This window comes from Gopherus flavomarginatus, chromosome 6, assembly GCF_025201925.1.
Source record: "Gopherus flavomarginatus isolate rGopFla2 chromosome 6, rGopFla2.mat.asm, whole genome shotgun sequence".
Classification (NCBI taxonomy): Eukaryota; Metazoa; Chordata; order Testudines; family Testudinidae; genus Gopherus; species Gopherus flavomarginatus.
The window spans coordinates 60,365,225-60,377,747 of record NC_066622.1 but is presented as its reverse complement, the minus strand read 5'-3'; the positions used below and the strand labels follow the sequence as shown (position 1 = coordinate 60,377,747).

Here is a 12,523-nt window from a genome sequence, read left to right as displayed (position 1 = left end):
CAGGAAAGGTTTCTGGGCACCATATCCCCCTGCTTCTTCCAGTGCACTCCTGGCTTGGTCACGGCTGCAGAAGGATTCTATATGCATTGAGTCTAAATCTTTTCCAAGCCTTCTTAGCACAGCTGGTAGTGTCTCCGTCTCATAATCTGAAGGCTTTGAGTTCAAGCCTCTCAGAAAGCAATGCTCCCTGCTTCAAATTTTCTAAAGGAAATCAGAGAAAAGAGACTACAGGAGAGTGCTTTCTAGACACCGTCGCATCCATCTAACACACACACACACAGAATCTTCTAAAGCATTAACTTTTCCTTCTCTATAGAGTTTGTATTCTCCATAGAGCAAAATATATCAAAAACATGCAAGTCTAAACCTAATACAATATGAAACTCAATACAGATAAAATCTCACCCTCAGAGATCTTCCAATAAGCTTCTTTTGCAGACTAGGCTTATTTCTAGTCTGGGCCCAATCTTTACACCTGGCGTAATCCTTGTTCCAGCTCAGGTGGTAGCTAGGGGATTTCTTATGACTGCAGCCACCTTTTTTCTGTTCTACCCCCTTATATAACTTTGGTACAAGGCAGGAATCTTTTGTCTCTCTCCTGAGGAAAAGCCCCAGGTTTAAGATGGATTCCTGTACCAGGTGACATGCTCACATGTCCTGTGAGACCCCAAGCCTTCATTTTTCCTGGCCTGACTCACAGATGGTGCAGGACAGAGCCATCTACAGTCAATTGTCCTGGTTAATGGGAGCCATCAAGAGTCCAAACCACTATTAGTGGCCCACACTTTGCATCATTACAACAAGACCTCAGAGTTATTGTTCATATTTCTAGTTTCAGATACAAGAATGATCAGTTCATACACATACGATGAACACACACAGTCGATTATAAACTTTGTAATGCTACCTTACATGCATAAAGCATATTCCAGTTACATTATATTCAGACTCATTAGCATATTTTAATAAAATCATATGGAGTGCAACGTCATAGCAGGGAAAGGGTTTTACTGCAGCACCTGGGAGCAGTTGAGTTTCATATTCAGGCTGTGGTATGAGTTTCTCCAGGTTTCTCGTAAGCACACAGGGCCCTTAGCAGGTGCTCTCGATACAGGAATGGCCCAGACATGATAAAGTGATGGGAATTGCGTTTTCCTTTTTAATTTTTGTATTTCCAATGACATTTCTGTTTGTGATTTCGTTTTGCTTTGTATAACTGGGTTTTCTCCTGGATTTGCTATTTAACTAAAAAAAGAATAAGGCCTCAGGGGGCGGGATGGAGGAGCAGGCTGGGGCTAGGACTGCTAAGAGAGTGAAAGCATCAGGTTTTCTGTATTGTTTTCTGCCCTCATTTTCTGAGCAGTTTCTTTTCAGCCTCAAATTTGCTCAGTTTGTAGAGCCTCAGACTTTTAATCTGAGGGTCCAGGGTTCAAGTCCCTGGACAGGTAGAAGGACAATTCCCCAAGATTTTCAGAAGGCATCTCTTGAGGACTCTCTTTGACTTCAGATTTTACTTTTCAGAACTTGGCCTTTCCTAGGAAGGGCTCTTTACTGCTTGGGACTGAAAGTGCTACTTCCTCACCTGTCCACTGGCATTACAGTCTGGAGGAAGAAAGGCCTCTGAGCCTGTAACAAAGTGCTGTGTGCTGATTTTTTGAGCAAATGTAGGGCTGGCCAGAAAGGCATATTCCCACTGGGTATTCCCTGAGAGAAAAAATTGTCCCCACAGAGTCTTTCATGCCAGAAGTCAAACTCTCTTGGCTGGTCCCATGGTGTAAGGGCTGGTATTCAGAGCTGTGAATCCTGAAATCAAAGTTCAAGCCCCTGTAAAATTGTGGGGTCCTTTCCTTGCCAGCTAATTATTCTGGGATTTCCAAAGCTTCCTCTTGCTCTCTTCAATGACATGGTAGTCTGTCTCTTGCCTGCTAGCTGTTGTGACTCACACAAGAGGCATGTTTGATCCCAAAGCAAGGCACTCCCTTAGGCTCAGTCTGAATAGAGGTCAATGTAGCACTGCATGAGACAGGTCAATTTTATTTTGCTTTGTATAACTGTGTTTTCTCCTGGATCTGATATTTAACTAAAAAAAGAAGAAGGTCTCTGGGTGCCACATGGAGAAGCAAGATGGGCCTAGGGCTGCTAAAGAAGCAAGAGTAGCAAATTTTCTGCCCTCTTTTTCTTGACTAGTTTCTCTTCCGCATCAAGCTTGCCCTTTTTTTCTATGAGCCTGGCTAGCTCAGTTGGTAGAGCATCAAACTTTTAATCTGACAGTCCAGGGTTCAAATTCCTGGTCAGGTGAAAAGGGAGCATTTCTCCATATGGTACTCCTCCAGCAACTGAAAAAGGCATCTCCTCAGGATGTTATTTCACAACAGTCATTTTTCCTCCAGGACTTGGTCTTTCCTAGAAAGGGCCATGTACTGCCTAGGATGGAAGAGGCAATTTCCTCACATGGCCACTGGCCTCTCAGTCTGGATTAAGAAAGGCCTCTGGGAGTTGCAGAAAACTGTTACATGCCAACTTGGTGAGTAAATGCAGGGCTGCGCCCGCAGGGTCATCCACACCAGAACTCAGCAGAGATCTGGGGGTTCCCTATTGGTCCCATGGTGTAAGAGCAGCCCTCAGGACTTTGAATCCTGCAATCTGAATTGAAGTCTCAGTAGGATCTGAGGACAATTCCTGTGCAACCTAATCCTGCTGGGTCTTCCAAGGCTATGTCTTGCTCTCTCAAATGATATGAAAGCCTGCCTTTTGCCTGCTAGCTGTTGTGACTTGAGCACAAGAGGGGATGTTTGATCCAGAAGGCTGGTCGTGCTTGGAGTCCTGTAGGTTTGGATGGGAGCTCCATTTCCTCTGAGTCCTGAAGCTGGGCTGCAGCCTGGCCTAGGAGGCAGCCCTATTGGTTGACCAACTGGCCCAAAGTCACTTGGGCGGTGTTGATGTTCCCCAGGAATGCTGAAAGGCCTAAGGGAGGGAGGCTTAATACTCCTCCCTATCAGTCAGGGTGGAAGAGGAGGGCTGCAAGAGTGGGTAGGTTGATGAGCTGGGCCTTCTAGCATTTAGTTGGGTACATGGTGAGGAACGCAAACTGGGAGAAGCAGTTGCTGGCCTGTGAGGAATGGCTCAGCCGGTGGCGTAAGTAGACCTTGTAATTACCTACAAAGCTGTGATGCTCAAGACCTATCTTTCGTCTACAGGGAATTTCCTCAGCCATGTGTTTCCCCCTGCTCCATGAGTACTGCTGAGGCTGAACATGATGACCTTCCACTTCTTGTGGGGCAATAGGATATCCCTACCTAGACAGGAGACGTGTGGCTTTTCTGCCATATTAGAAGAGAGGTTGGGCCTGGTGGGCTTTGAAGTCTTTTATGGCTTTATTTTTTTGTTTTTACATTTTCAGTGGGTGGCTCCCAAGGAAGAGTTGACTCACCTGATCTTTCTTTCTTCTCCTGCTCTTTCTCAGCAAGGGGAAGAAAAAGAAGCTCTCCTTCAAGCTGGAGTCAGAAGGACAACATAAGGATGACTTCCTGAGTTCCGGCTCCAGTCCTTTGCTCTGCCAGCTGACCCATCGAAGGGCTGCCATCACTTTCTCCAGGTTCACCCACCGGTGTGTTCGGAATGGAGAGGGGTGACTAGTGGTGTTCCCCAATGGTGAGTCCTAGGACCAATCCTATTCAACTTAGTCATAAATGATCTGGAGAAAGGGGTAAACAGTGAGGTGGCAAAGTTTGCAGTTGATACTAAACTGCTCAAGATAGTTAAGACCAAAGCAGACTGTGAAAGATTTTCAAAGAGACCTCACAAAACTAAGTGATTGAGCAAAAAAATGGCAAATGAGATGTAATGTGGATAAATGTAAAGTAATGCACATTGGGAAAAATAACCCCAACTATACATACAATGTGATGGGGGCTAATTTAGTTACAGTTAATCAGGAAAGATATCTTGGAGTCGTCGTGGATAGTTCTCTGAAGACGACCATGCAGTGTTCAGCAGCAGTCAAAAAAGCAAACAGGATGTTAGGAATCATTTAAAAAGGATAGAGAATAAGACAGAGAATATTTGCCCTTATATAAATCCGTGGTACACCCACATCTTGAATACTGCGTATAGCTGTGGTCTCCTCATTTCAAAAAAGATATACTGGCACTAGAAAAGGTTCAGAGAAGGGCAACTAAAATGATTAGGGTTTGGAATGGGTCCCATATGAGGAGAGATTAAAGAGACTAGGACATTACATTTTTGAAAAGAGGAGACTAAGGGGGGATATGATAAAGGTATATAAAATCATGAATGATGAGGAGAAAGTGAATAAGGAAAAATTATTTACTTGTTCCCATAATATAAGAACTAGGGGCCACCAAATGAAATTAATGCACAGCAGGTTTTAAACAAATAAAAGGAAGTTCTTCTTCACATAGTGCACAGTCAACATGTTGAACTCCTTGCCTGAGGAGGTTATGAAGGCTAGGACTATAAGAGGGTTTAAAAGAGAACTAGATAAATTAATGGATGTTAAGTCATGAATGGCTATTAGCCAGGATGGGTAAGGAATGGTGTCCCTAGCCTCTGCTTGTCAGAGGATGGAGATGGATGGCAGGAGAGAGATCACTTGATCATTGCCTGTTAGGTTCACGCCCTCTGGGGCATCTGGCATTGGCCACTGTTGGCAGACAGTGTTCTGTCTGTTCCTCTGAGTATCCACACAGGGGAGAGGCCCTACGAATGCCGTGAGTGTGGGAAGACCTTCAATAGCAGCTCAGACCTTTCTAAACATCGGAGAATCCACACAGGGGACAGGCCCTACGAATGCAGTGATTGTGGGAAAACCTTCACTCACAGATCAACTCTTTCTGTGCATCAGAAAATCCACACAGATGAGAGGCCCTATGAATGCCGTGAGTGTAGGAAAAGCTTCACTCACAAATCAGCCCTTTCTAGGCATCAGAGGATCCACACAGGTGAAACACCCTATGAATGCAGTGAGTGTGGGAAAACCTTCAATAACAGCTCAAACCTGATTACCCATCAAAGAATTCACACAGGGGAAAGGCCGTATAAATGTTGTGAGTGTGGGAAAACCTTCACTTGCAGATCAGGCCTTTCTCTTCATCAGAGAATCCACACAGATGAGAGGCCCTCTGAATGCCGTGAGTGTGGGAAAAGCTTTATTACTAGCTCAGCCCTTTCTAGACATCAGAGGATCCACACAGGGGACAGGCCCTATGTATCCAGTGAGTGTGGGAAAACCTTCAATCACAGCTCAAACCTTATTACCCATCAAAGAATGGGTAATCAAAGAATAAGGGAGAGGCCGTATAAATGCTGTGAGTGTGGAAAATGCTTCATTCACAGATCAGCCCTCTTTGAGCATCAGAGAATCCACACAGGGGAGAGGCCCTATGAATGCCGTGAGTGTGGGAAAAGCTTCACTGATGGATCAGCCCTTTCTAGACATCAGAGGATCCACACAGGTGAAAGACCCTATGAATGCAGTGAGTGTGGGAAAACCTTCAATCGCAGCTGAAACCTTATTACCCGTCAAAGAATTCACACACGGGAGAGGCCGTATACATGCTGTGAGTGTGGAAAATGCTTCATTAAGAGTTCGGCCTTTTCTGAGCATCAGAGAATCCACACAGGGGAGAGGCCCTACGAATGCTGTGAGTGTGGGAAAACCTTCTCTTGGCTCTCAGCCCATGTTAGCCATCAGAGAATCTGCCATGGAGATCAACATTGTAACAATCTCTAGGGCTATCAAGACTTTCTTTTCTTTCACACTTTTCCTGATTCCCACATAGTAACTTTTAAAGCTCTTTGAACTGTTTGCAGCACCATTATCCCTCAGCTTGTCCAGATGAGTGGCCCATTTTTGCCTTTTGCAGTTCGCCCTCTTTTGAGATGGACCTATTTGTCCTTTCTATTGTCCCACAAGTAATTTGAGTGTGCCCTTCCTATGAGGAACCAAGGAACGTCACATTTGTACCATTCCTCCTATTGCAAAGTTATTGTTAGTCACCAATAATACAGATTGTATCATTGCCAGTTGTTCTCACGTTGCTCTGGGTTGTGCTGAAGAGCAGTTATACTGGGAATTTTTCAAATTAGATGTAAATGAAGAGGAGCAGGGGCAGGAAAAAAGTGTCATTTCAGCTTCCGTGACACTGGAAGGAGATGAGTTGACTCAAAGATTCCCTCCTTCTCCTTCACTGCAGAACTGTTACCTTTTGCCTGGGCCATGCAGAGTTTATGTTCATCACATTCAATCCATCCACTTCTCAAAGTGTCATGTGATGAAGCATTCTCTGTTGTCTGTGCTTGCAGATGATGTTTTTACTACTTTAATCCTATATCAGAATCGCTGTGACTGGAGATGAGTGTCAAAAGTCCTGGGAGGGGAATTCAAATGGATTCCAAATAGAGTGTGATCATTTAGAGTTTAAATCCCAGGTTCCAGCTATTGTAGAGCCACTTCTGGGAAGAGGGCTGTTTTTCCCTTATTATGGGGATGCTAGAATACTAAAAAAAATGTAAATAACATAACTGACTATGGAGACAGGGATGAGGGAAGCAGGTTTGAATGGATCAGAGGACAATGTGGTGGAAGAATCTCTTGTCCCGGTTCTGAATAATCAGATGAAACCTGCTCCGGAATTTCACTTGACACTTTCTTTCTAATGTATTCTCTCTCTGTGATGTGGGTTTCTATCTTTCCTGAAGGCTGTGTTTGGTCACCCAATTGGATATTAGTTCATTTTGATAGGATGTAGCTCAGATTTATTGAAGAATTTAAGACAATGACCCTTTGCTAAGTCCGCATTTATGATTTCAGCTTTGCTTTTTCCCCATCCCTCCATGATGACATGGAGAAAGTTGAAGTGCAGTTCTATCAACAGGAGTGAACTCTCTAATTTACTGGACAGGCTAACAAAGAAACAGCAGTGATTTAAAATCTCAACTCAGAAATGGTGAACAACAGCACAACCCCAACTAACTGAAGGAAGTGCATATGATCACAGTGTATTTCAGATGTTTAAGGCAATATTGTCTCCGATGATCTGGGAAGAGAATTCCATGGTAAGTGATTTTGAACTAGGCAAAATGCTCATGTGTTTGGTTCCCAAAGCTTTTGTAACCCAGGCCCCACAGAAGATCTCTCCTAGCTAATCCTATGCTATGGGAAATGCAGCCGTTCATAACACAGATGTTGAGGAAATAGAGGTGGAGTTCTTGTCGAATTTATCCTTTGTAGGTTCTAAAGATGTGTATAAAATAAAACCAGTGTTGAAAATGAAATATCTTCAGAAAATTGCCCATTTTTTAATAGAATCTCCAGCTGTGGTAACTAACGAAGATTCTGATCCAGGCCTGTATCCAGTCCCTTTCCTGGACCTGTGCCACTGAATTAAAGAAAAACTAGATATGTTTCAGGAAGCCATTCCTCATTAACACTGCTGAGATTTTAAGTGGTTTTGTAAAGGATTCTACTTCAGAGAAGTGTAAATTTCCCCTATCCAAGACCAAGGATTTGGAAAGAGCTGAGGTTGAAAGAGTCCACACCCAGTTCTTGGTTTCCACCCCAGTAAAGGAAGCTATGGTGACCCAAGGAAAATTGTTTGTACAACTCCACTTCCTACTTCAGTGTCCCTGATTACACTTCCAAAGTATGCCAGGGTTAGACTGAGAAGAGTCATCCTTCACTGTTTGGATGCAAAGAGAGAGTGCTTCATAGGACATTCCTTCCCTGTGGATCCCAAACTGGCTGCCTGGCTGGGTAACAAGGACTTTCAGGCTGTAGAAATGATGGTAACCAATGAGGCAACGAGTTTGTCAGCCTCCAATTTCAGACTTCTGGATACTTGCATGTTGAGTCCTGATACTATGGCTTTGTGTCTGACGCTGTGGCTACACAATTAAGCTGATGTTGGCACAGCTGCACCAATGTAGCTGCGCTGCTGTAGCACTGCTATTACAGATGCTCTAAGCCAGTGGGAGAGATTTCTCCCATCGGACTTGATTAGTCCAGCCCCCGCAAGCAGCAGTGGCTTTGTTGGCAGGAGAAGCTCTCCCGCTCATGTAGCACTATCTACACAGGGGGTTAGGGCTGTGTAACTACGTTGCTCAGCTGTGCGGATTTTTCACACCCCTAAGCAATATAGTTATCCCGATAAATGTCTTTAGTGTAGACCAGAGAGGTTTCTCTTGTGCTTTATGCATTTACATTATTTCTCTACCTCCTCCTACTTTGAAAGATTAGAAAGTGTGAAAAGAGAGGTATTTTTCTCCATGATGCAAAGATTCCGATATAGAAGACCCCTTCTACCAACAGGTATGGCAGAAGATCCTGAGATATATGAACTCACAGAAGTGGTTGGGTCCTACATTGGGACAAACCACAATAAGAACCAGGGTTCAGTTGTTGGCAATGGGAATTAAAAGAAAAGTAACATATGACAACAATTTGTGATCTTTGAATATGTTGTTGTTACCAATTAAAATGAAATTATAGGTGAAGTTATTGGTTAAAGAGTAAGAGACTGTGTGATAATCTGAATTATTTTGGAAAACTGAAAGTTGTCTTGTTTTTGTTAGTCATACAGAAAATGATGGCTAATCTTGAAAAGTTAATTTGATTTAATTTATCCTGGTTCCTCAACTGTTGCTACAGCTCTTGTACCCATCAATCCAAAGACTGAGAGAAATGGAGAGTTCCAACCATTGTCCTTTTAGTATCTTATTGTTCCTCTCTCTGTTTTTTGTGCTGGCCTTTCTCTTCTATCATTTTCTGCCTTTGTTTAGTTGATAACAGTTGGTATCCATCACTCACATTTGTTTGTTTAAATCTCTATCCGTTAAATAATTTTTTTGCTTGTTCAATAACTGTACTCAAGTGCTGCGTGAGATACTAGTTTTACTGTGGACCCTTGCTACTTTATCTTGGGATACTTCAGTAAGAGAGGATCTGGGATTTCACCAAATATCTGGTGGACACACTGAAGGAACTCAGGGGTTAGGGTGGCTGCTGTAACTCAGAGGAGGGTCCTTGAGTTCCAGCAGGCTGTTGAGTTTGGTCACTAACATCCAGCTGCCAAAGGCAAAACTCCCTCTTCCTTGTGGCAGGTGGCAACAAGGAGACTCACAGTCCTCAGTACCCTGAGAAAGGTCACAGTTTGTCTCTATGTTGATCCACCTGTCAAATTCGCACAGGGAAAGCTCCCAGTAGCACAAAAGTCTGCCCTATGAAATCATGGAACATGTGCACTTCGCTCTGTGAAAGCATGTAAAGAATCCAAGCGCTGGAGGACAGGGTTTGGGTCCAGAGTGACCTAGACAAATTGGAGGATTGGACCAAAAGAAATCGGAGGAAGTTCAACAAGGAGAAGTGCAGAGTCCTGCATTAGGACAGAAGAATCCTATGCACTGCCACAGGCTGGGGACTGACTGAGTGAGGGGGGATTTGATAGCAGCCTTCCACTACCTGAAAGAGCAGGATTGTGGACTCTCTCCTAGCCACTTTTGTTGGGCTGGGCAGGCAGCCTGGTAGCCTTTCTAGAAGAGAATTGGGAACTGAGTTAGAAAAATCAATGTGGAAACCAGAACCTCAAGTTTAGACTCATTTGTTTATAATATTAAATCTTCAATTCTAGTGTCACGGTCAATACAATTGCTTCTGCCTGATAGTTGCCCAAAGGGAAACTTAACTTCTCTGCAAAGGGAGTGGAGAGAAAACAGTTTTCAGAGGCCAGGAGAGACAAGGCGAGTGAGGGTAAGAGCTTGTAGAGGACCAACCTCTGTTGGTGAAAGAGACAAGCTTTGGAGCTAACCCAGCACCCTGCTTCAGTTTTGTGTAGCCTGAAAGGTCGTCTCTTTCCTAAACAGCAGTTAGAACATAAGAACAGCCATACTGAGTCAGACCAGTTCATCTAGCCCACTGTCCAGTCTTCTGAAAATGACCAATGTCAGGCGCCCCCCAGAGGACCCATGTGACCAACATGGATACAACAACACCCCAACCAAGGTTAAAAGTCAATGCACGTGGGAGAAGCATCTCGTGTTTCATTCCTTATGTGTTAGTCCCATTGTGTTGCCATCTCCTTTTCTTTCTTTCTGTTAAAAGCTTTGATGTTTTGCACAGAAACATTATTTCCCCAGCAGAGACCCAGGAATGGTGGCTGCATTCCGGTACCAAACAGTCACTAGAAGGGGGCAGACAAAGGCCTTTAGGACGAGGCATCCCTCACTGTCAAAAAATCATCTCGCTCCTGCAGGTGACTGGCAGCCTGAATTTGTTCCTTATCCTCCCAGAGTCTGGGGGGCTAGAATCAGAACTACCCAGCCCCTCCATATGTAGCAGGAACAAACATAAACCTTGTCTTTAAAACAAGCTGTTCCCTTCCTTCTCAGGGAAGATTTTTCTATGAGTGAAGTTGAGTTTCAGTTCCCCTCCCCTGGGGTGAGGCCAGCTCCCAATGAGCTCTGATTTCACCTTTGCTCCTTTCAGTCACTCTGGGATCCGAACTCTGCTCCCTGCTGTCAGGCAATTTCCAGCCCATCCACCTTGCTCATTAATTCCATGGTCATATATCACCCCCTTTGCCAGCACACAGAGCCTGCAAGAAAGCTACTCATACTAGATGCATTGGTGCTATAGTGTTGTGCATAGGTGCTGTCCAAACAGTTGGTCTGGGTTTGAGTTCCAGCCAGTGCAATAATGGCTTTTTGTCTCCTCGTCTGGAAGTGGTTTAATTTCAGTCACATTGTGTTACAATCACATCCATAGAATGAGACAATAAGTGTGTAAAAGTCCAGCAGGTCATACACGATGGAGGCACACAAGGGGCTGGAATGTTTTCATCTGAGAAAGACAGAACACATGGAAACCTGCAGCTCCCATCCCCTGGCCTTCCGTGTTATGACTCCAGCTGTGTGAGCTGTTTGTATGATGTTCTGGCATGATGAGGAAATAAAGTATTGAGTCAGTTTTTGCTCCTGCAGATTCCTTTGCAGTTACAATTATAATGACATGAACAAAAGGGAGGCAAAATAAAAACAATCCCTAAATTGCAATACAGATGGGGAAAGAGAAGATCACGGTTAAGCCAAATACATCAAAATAAAAATACTAAAAGGGAAAGGGGGAAGAGATCAGGTCTGTGGAGATCCCCTTGATATTTGAACTCACATTGTTAGAATCAAAGTTCAGACTTGACACTGGAAAACCTGCAACTACCTGTCTCTCTGAACACCTGTGATGAACAAGATCGAGTTGGGACACCGGTTCTGCTTCAATCATGTATTGTCTCTCTGTTCTCTCTTTCTTCTCCCCGCAATTCCTCGTATCCAATGTCTCTGCCTTTCTCCTCTTGTTCCCTCTCCCCCTGCCCTTTCCCAGTGGCAGCGACTCACAGGGCTTCTCCCCTGGTAGCTGGTGCTCATTATCAATCAAATAAATCAAAACACTTTCACCAGCAAGTGGATTTAGCCCAGGACCCTCAGAGTCAGCAGCTGTTATACCCCCACTGAGCTCTCTGGTCAGGTGTCCTGGCACTGGAAGCCTCCTGTGTAGATTCTAAAATAGCAGGGGGCTGAAATATTGGACTGGACATTGTAGCTCCACCGTTATTTTATTGAATTGCTTCAAAACAGCAAGTATAGAAAGTCTCCTAAGTGTCAGGCTCTCTGCCATGGAAACAGCTGCCCCTGTTCTCCAGGAGTCTGTGTGTTCCACCCAGCAACGTACAAACCTGCTCCGAGCTGAAGGGGGGTCACACAGTGACGGTAACGCAAATCTTCAGACAATTAACCCAAGTCCCTTCCTTTCTTGAACCCAGGACGTGCCAGTCACTTGTTAGCCATGGCGTTATCTTCATCTTCAAATACCTCTCAGGACATTTCACAGAGAGAGTGGAACCGCCCCGCTCCCATGGCTCCCTGTTGAGGCATTGTACCGTACCTGCCCCTGGACACTGGACACTGGACACTGTCTGGTTTTATACTCCTAAAGCTTTTTCTCTTCAAACCTCTTATCCCAATCTCTGGGCCACCGCCACATTTAAGAGTTTAGAATTTACTCTCATCACCCTCGTATGGCACTTTCCATGTGAATGAGACAAAGCAATGGGGGAAGCTCTGTGGCTAATGAAAACCGGTGTGTTGGGTTAGGCCTGAACTCATAACCCCAGCAGTGCGCCTCCCTCACTAGCCAGTTGTATCCCTGTAGGTGCTTCATACATAAGCCTGGGAAGTAGGCAGTTACCTGTGTCTGAGATTAACAGAGTTGGTGGCTAATTGAAAGGCTGATGGTTCAAACCCAGGTGAAGATAGAGGTATTTGGCTTTTTTGTGAAGAGAATCCAGTACATTTTAACAGGCAGGAAAATGCCTCAATTCTGGCCTAGCCTCATTGGGCAAGCATAAGGAGTAATTTCACCAGATGTGTTGGTGGTATAGGGGTGAGCATAGCTGCCTTTTGAGCAGTTGACCTAGGTTCAATTCCCAGCCACCACACTGAGGTGCTGTTTTCT

The 12,523-nt window shown here is 44.5% G+C and overlaps 1 protein-coding gene and 1 non-coding gene across 2 annotated transcripts in view; both read left to right on the top strand.

Moving 5' to 3' along the window:
- The window catches only part of LOC127054176 (zinc finger protein 850-like), a gene marked incomplete at both ends in the record, with an annotated part of 1,166,641 nt that extends 1,160,970 nt beyond the window's left edge, over positions 1–5,671 (top strand). The window contains 2 exon segments of the mRNA XM_050960160.1: positions 4,696–5,220; positions 5,398–5,671. Of these exon segments, the coding sequence (XP_050816117.1) occupies positions 4,696–5,220; positions 5,398–5,671 (799 nt within the window).
- On the top strand, positions 2,226–2,298 carry TRNAK-UUU (transfer RNA lysine (anticodon UUU)). Its single transcript has one exon. It is a non-coding gene; the product is annotated as a tRNA-Lys (tRNA).
- Positions 5,672–12,523: the final 6,852 nt, after the last annotated feature.